The 5,993-nt window shown below is 44.5% G+C and overlaps 1 protein-coding gene across 1 annotated transcript in view; it reads left to right on the top strand.

Annotated features, from left to right (window-relative positions):
- Window positions 1–1,801: 1,801 nt before the first annotated feature.
- LOC143781464 (scinderin-like) overlaps window positions 1,802–5,993 on the top strand; it is a 69,798-nt gene continuing 65,606 nt past the window's right edge. The window contains exon 1 of the mRNA XM_077268086.1: window positions 1,802–2,079. Coding sequence (XP_077124201.1) covers window positions 1,893–2,079 — 187 coding nt within the window. The 5' untranslated portion in view covers window positions 1,802–1,892. The remainder of the gene's footprint in view (window positions 2,080–5,993) is intronic.

Genomic DNA, 5,993 nt, shown 5'->3' with positions numbered 1-5,993 from the left:
GGTCACATACTTATTTGATAAATATTTGAAGTTTTCTTTAATCGTGATTGTGCAGCGATGTTTCAGCTCGGACACATTGAGGCGAAATGTTTCAGTACATCGGTCAATAATGGCTCTATACTTCATGCACTGTATTTCATGTTTTGGAGTGTGGACTCTCTGAGATAAACTGGATTAATGACCAATATTACCCCCATATAGAGACCGCGTACAGTGGTTGACAGTCATGTTGGCACCAATGCAGTTCAATATGGCTGTCGTTGTAAATCTGGGGCACCCAGCAGGAAAAATCTCCGACATTAGAAATGCTGATGTATATAGGTAATAGATGATAGATAGATGGTGAGCCATACAGGGGCTTCTCACAATCCTTGGCGTACCTCTGCCTCGACGCGCGTTTTGCAATGCTTCTTCGGGAGGCGAAGGGGGATCTTAGTTTGCAGTAATGGAGCAAATGCTGGCCGGTGGAGCACGTTGGCAGATAATAGTTGACTAGCCAGGTCAATAACAAAGGGGTTGGACTCAGAGATGAAATGAGAAGGCAGAGATGTAAGCAGGTGCATTACCGAGGTCAGAACCAGCAAGATGGAATCAGATGCAGAATCGACAGGTGAGTGAAGAGTGAAGTCAGATCAGGGTCAGCTATAAGTATCAAGTAAGAGCGAAAGGAATCAACAGGAGAAATGACACAAGGGTCAGAAAAAAAACTAAAAGAATAAAGCACGGCACTCCAGTATTTGGTGCCCCAGTAGGATCCTATCCCTTTAAGTATGTGAAGTAAACTTGACACTCGGATGTAAAAATGATAGATCTTTATTTGTGCAACAATTCAAAACAGACGTTGGGGACCTAAAATGGGCCTTTTTCCGTTGCACATGTAAAACAAAATCAGAAGTAACAGCGCAAATGACAGGGAGGAGCAGCTGCAGTGGAGGCACGCACCGCTGCAGCCTGTCACTTGCGCTGTTAATGAAGAAGGTCCTATTTAGAACCAAAACATCTGTTATGGATTGCCTGCACAAATAAATATCTACCATTTTCTCATCCGAGTGCCAAGATAAAAGTTATAACTGTCTCTATGAACAGTAGCATGGAGGACATTATACAGCAGTACTAAGCAGCGTAGCTGTGAATCCAGCAGTGAAATAACACAAAGCTCTTTTTTTTTCTCTCTTTTAATCACTTTGATCCTGCCTCCTGCTCCACTTTCCATAGACTTCTATAGGCAACTGTCATTTGATTTCTCAGTTAGCTGGAAATCCCTCTTGATTTCGAGATGAAACGTTGCAGTTTTTCAGAGAAATTTAGGAATTCGGGAGGCAGGGAGAGGAAAAGAATTAGCTCCTAGGTAGAGCAAGAAGCATACTCCTCTGATAAAATATTTGACTAAGTTTCGTATATTTGCTTGTGTTATTCTATTGTGCAAAAAAGTTTGTTGTAACAATTTTTAAATCATTTATTACATTTTAAGCTCCCCCTAGTGGTAACTGTCGGTAGTGAGAATGTTATTTAACTCTTGTTTATACATTTAAGCTCTAAATGTTAGAATTATCAAGAAATCAGAGATCTCGTCTAAAGAGGAATATATCAAGAAATCCATCAGCACAGAAAATGTGACTTGTGTAGATTCAAGGGTTGATATTCCCTTTAATTCCGCTGTTTTATGCCCTTTCTATTGCAGCGCTTGCTGTATATTAGATTATTTCTTAGTGGTTATAGTTCTAGTAAGTGTGAACGTGCAGTTTATGGCGTTATTATGCTCTGATTGGCCTGGAATGAATTCTCCTGCCTATATAATCCAGTTTATGATCTGTGCACTCTGCATCCTGATACCATTGCTTCTGTAGTAAAGTTGGACTCAGGACACTGCAGATCCCAGAGATCGACCAGTCATGGATGTGAAACAGTTTGAGAAGGCTGGTAAGAAAACTGGGCTCCAGATCTGGAGGATTGAGAAGTTGAAGCTGGCGGAGGTCCCCAAGGAGCAGTACGGAAACTTCTATGTAGGAGATGCCTATCTGGTGCTCAACACGGTGGAGATGGCGCTGTACAAGATCTACAGTCTGCACTACTGGCTCGGTAAGTGTTAATGGGTCTTATATTTGATGAGAACTTGCATTGAGTGTAATATATATGGAACCTCTACGAGAACACACTTATTGGTTCAGGTTTGAGAAGAAGAGACGCTCAACGTAGGAAATCCAAAAATGGCCTCAAGACGCAAGTTACTAGAAAGACCATTGACCACTAACTTGTTCCTCTGTGTTCATGTAATATGGACATTAATCTTGGACAACTGGAAATTGTTGCACTTTGAGCTGTGGAGCTAAGCGGCTAACATGTAGATCTGGTGCCACTTATCTCCAGCGTGGAAAATTGATGGAAGGGGAGAGTTAAAACTTAAAATTATTTCTAATGAGGCTCCTTATACATGCCACTGAAAAATTTTGTTAAAGTGTCATGAAGGCTCAGTTTTACTGAAAAGTTTCGTAAAAGTTAAACACTAATACTTATGTGATGTCTAAATGATGCCTCTACTATATGTCATAGCGCATCTCCCCAGTCCCACAAGCTCGCTGCCTCGGGGTAACCCTGGACTCTAATCTCTCCTTCAAACCGCATATCCAAGCCCTTTCCCCTCCTGCAGACTTCAACTCAAAAATATTTCCTGGATCCGCACATTCTTAAGATCAAGAATCTGCAAAACCCCTAGGGCATGCCCTCATCATCTCCCGCCTTGATTACTGCAACCTCCTGCTCTGTGGCCTCCTTTTCAAACAAACACTCTCGCACCCCTCCATTCTATCCTAAACTCTGCTACCCAACTAATCTACTTATCCCTCCGCTATTCCCCGGCCTCTCTCCTCTGTCAATCCCTTCACTGGCTTCCCATTACCCAGAGGCTACAGTTCAAAACTCTAACAATGGCATGCAAAGCCATCCACAACCTGTCTCCTCCATACATCTGTGACCTCGTCTCCTGGTCAGGCCCGTATTTGCCAATAGGCATAGTGTTGAGACTGCGTAACATAAGTGAGACAGTGTAGGGTAATTTTTTGCGTAGGGAGCACAGTGAGGGGCAATTATTTATTCAGGGACACAGTATTGGACATATAGAGGCACAGCGTGGTGGTTGTTCGCAGTCAGGAACATTATATTGACACTTAATTTAAGGGCACTGTTTCGAGATGTGCTGCAGAAGACCGGAGAACACAGAACCAGAGGCGTATCTAGGTGGGGGGCAGTCGGCAGGGGGGCGCTGTTGGGCCGGCTAATGCAGCAGTCCGAAGTGTCTCCTCCGGCGGCTGCATTCTGCCGCCCCCCGGACTGGTAGTCGACTGTGCTCTGTGCCGGCTGTCAAGCTGATAGCCGGCACAGAGAAGCTGCAGCGCCGGCTGCCAGCGTTCAGTAGTGCTCACGTCTAATAGATGTGAGTACAATTGAAGCTCTGACCACCGGGTGAGAGTGACGCCAGCAGCATGATCAGGTCATGTAATCACGCTGCTGATGTCACTGGCCCGCGTTGCAGAAGAGAACACTGGTGGTAAGTGCTCCGGTGGAGCTGAAGACACCAAAGATTAAGTGCAAGGGGGGATTTAGAGTGGGGATGGGGGGGATTTAATGTCTGGGAAGATTTGGACTGGGGGACGGGTGGATTTAATGTGTGTGTGGGTATTTGGAGTGGGGATGGGGGGATTTAATATCTGTGGGAAGATTTGGACTGGGGAATGGATGAATTTAATGTGTGGTGGGGAGATTTGGACTGGAGATGGGGGGATTTAGGGCATGTATGAGGAAACAGTATGGGGAGTGTATGAGGAAACAGTATGGGGGATATGTGCAGACAAAGTATGGTGAGTTTGGTAATGGGTGCAGACAATATGGGGGGCGAATGGGGAATGTATGAGGACACAGTATGAGTAGTGATGGGAAAAATGTATGTGGACACAGTATGGGGAGTGAGAGAGATGGGATGCGTGCAGACACAGTATTTGGAGTCGGGGGGTATGTGTGAGCAGGCAGTATAGAGCATCAGGGAGTAAATATATGAGGAGGCAGTATGGTAAACAGGGGATGTGAGATGAGACAGTATGAGGAGGGAGGGGAATATTGTGAGGAGACAGTACGGGGGGGAGAAAAGTGAGTGGGCACAGAATAGACACTGAGCAGTGGGGAAGCAGTGTGGGGGGACAGTGCAAGGGTACAGGCAGGAGGGAACAGTATACCAAGGAGGGGGAGTGTGATGAGAGGGTACAATATAGAGAGTGGGCCCTATAGGGAGGACACAGTGTGAGAGGACAGTGTGAAGAGGGCTCCCAGTATGGAAAGGAGAGGTCAGTGTGAAGAGCTTGTACCATAAGAGGGACAGTGTGGGGAGTCATATTTTGTGCAGACAATATAGTGAGGGGCAATTGTTTATTCTGGGGCTCAGTGTAGGGCATATGTTTTTATTCAGGAGCATTATTATAACACTGCTATCTTTAAGGGCATCCTATAGAGATTTGCAACAGAAGACCGGAGAAGAAGGAAGTCTGCAGAGACGGATGAATGTGCTGCTGAGAACGGTGATGAACAAGGGGTCTTTCACCTACAAAATGCCAATTAGTCTGCATACACATTTATATAGGAGACATACACACGTGGTCAAAATTGTTGGTCCCCCTCATTTAATGACAGAAAAACCCACAATGGTCACAGAAATAACTTGAATCTGACAAAAGTAATAATAAATAAAAGATCTATGAAAATGAACAAATGGAAGTCAGACATTGCTTTTCCACCATGCTTCCACAGAATTAAAAAAAAAACTCATGAAATAGGTCTGGACAGAAATGATGGTAGCCTTAACTTTATATTTTGTTGCAACCTTTTGAGGCAATCACTGCAATCAAACGATTCCTGTCAATGAGACTTCTGCGCCTCTCCACAGGTATTTTGGCCGCTTCTCAAGACCAAACTGCTCCAGTTGTCTCGTGTTTGATGGTTGCCTTTTCCAGACGGCATTTTCAGCTCTTTCCAAAGATGCTCAATAGGATTTAGGTCAGGGCTCATAGAAGGCCACTTCACAATTGTCCAGTGTTTTCCTCTTACCCATTCTTGGGTGTTTTTAGCTGTGTGTTTTGGGTCATTATCCTGTTGCAAGACCCATGACCTGTGACCGACCAAGCTTTCACACTGGGCAGCACAATTCTCTCTAGAATCCCTTGATAGTCTTGAGATTTCATTGTACCCTGCACAGATTCTAGACACCCTGTGCCAGATGCAGCAAAGCACCCCAGAAAATAACAGAGCCTCCTCCATGTTTCACGGTAGGGACAGTGTTCTTTTCTTGATATGCTTCATTTTTCCATCTGTGAACATAGAGCTGATGTGCCTTGCCAAAAAGTTCCATTTTTGTCTCATCTGTCCATAGGACATTCTTCCAGAAGCTATTTGGCTTGTCAACATGTAGTTTGGCAAATTCCAGTCTGACTTTTTTATGATGTTTTTTCAACAATGGTGTCCTCCTTGGTCACCTCCCATGAAGTCCACTTTGGCTCATACAACAACGGATGGTGCGATCTGACACTGATGTTCCTTGAGCTTGAAGTTCACCTATAATCTGTTTAGAAGTTTTTCTGGCTCTTTTGTTACCATTTGTATTATCCGTCTCTTTGGTTTGTCATCAGTTTTCCTCCTGCGGCCACGTCCAGGGAGGTCGGCTACAGTCCATGGATCTTACATCTCTGAATAATATGTGCAACTGTAGTCACAGGAACATCAAGCTGCTTGGAGATGGTCTTATAACTTTTACCTTTAACATGTTTGTCTATAATTTTCTTTCTAATCTCCTGAGACGACTCTTTCCTTCGCTTCCTCTGGTCCATGTTGAGTGTGATACACACGATGTCACCACACAGCGCAGTGAGGATCTGTAGCCTTATATACCGGCCACTCACTGATTCCAGGATTGTAGACACCTGTGATGATAGTGGACACTCCGCGATTTAACA

This window comes from Ranitomeya variabilis, chromosome 6 (genome assembly GCF_051348905.1).
Source record: "Ranitomeya variabilis isolate aRanVar5 chromosome 6, aRanVar5.hap1, whole genome shotgun sequence".
NCBI lineage: Eukaryota > Metazoa > Chordata > Amphibia > Anura > Dendrobatidae > Ranitomeya > Ranitomeya variabilis.
Note: the sequence above shows the minus strand (reverse complement) of the source record. Positions and strands in the feature narration are given on the sequence as shown.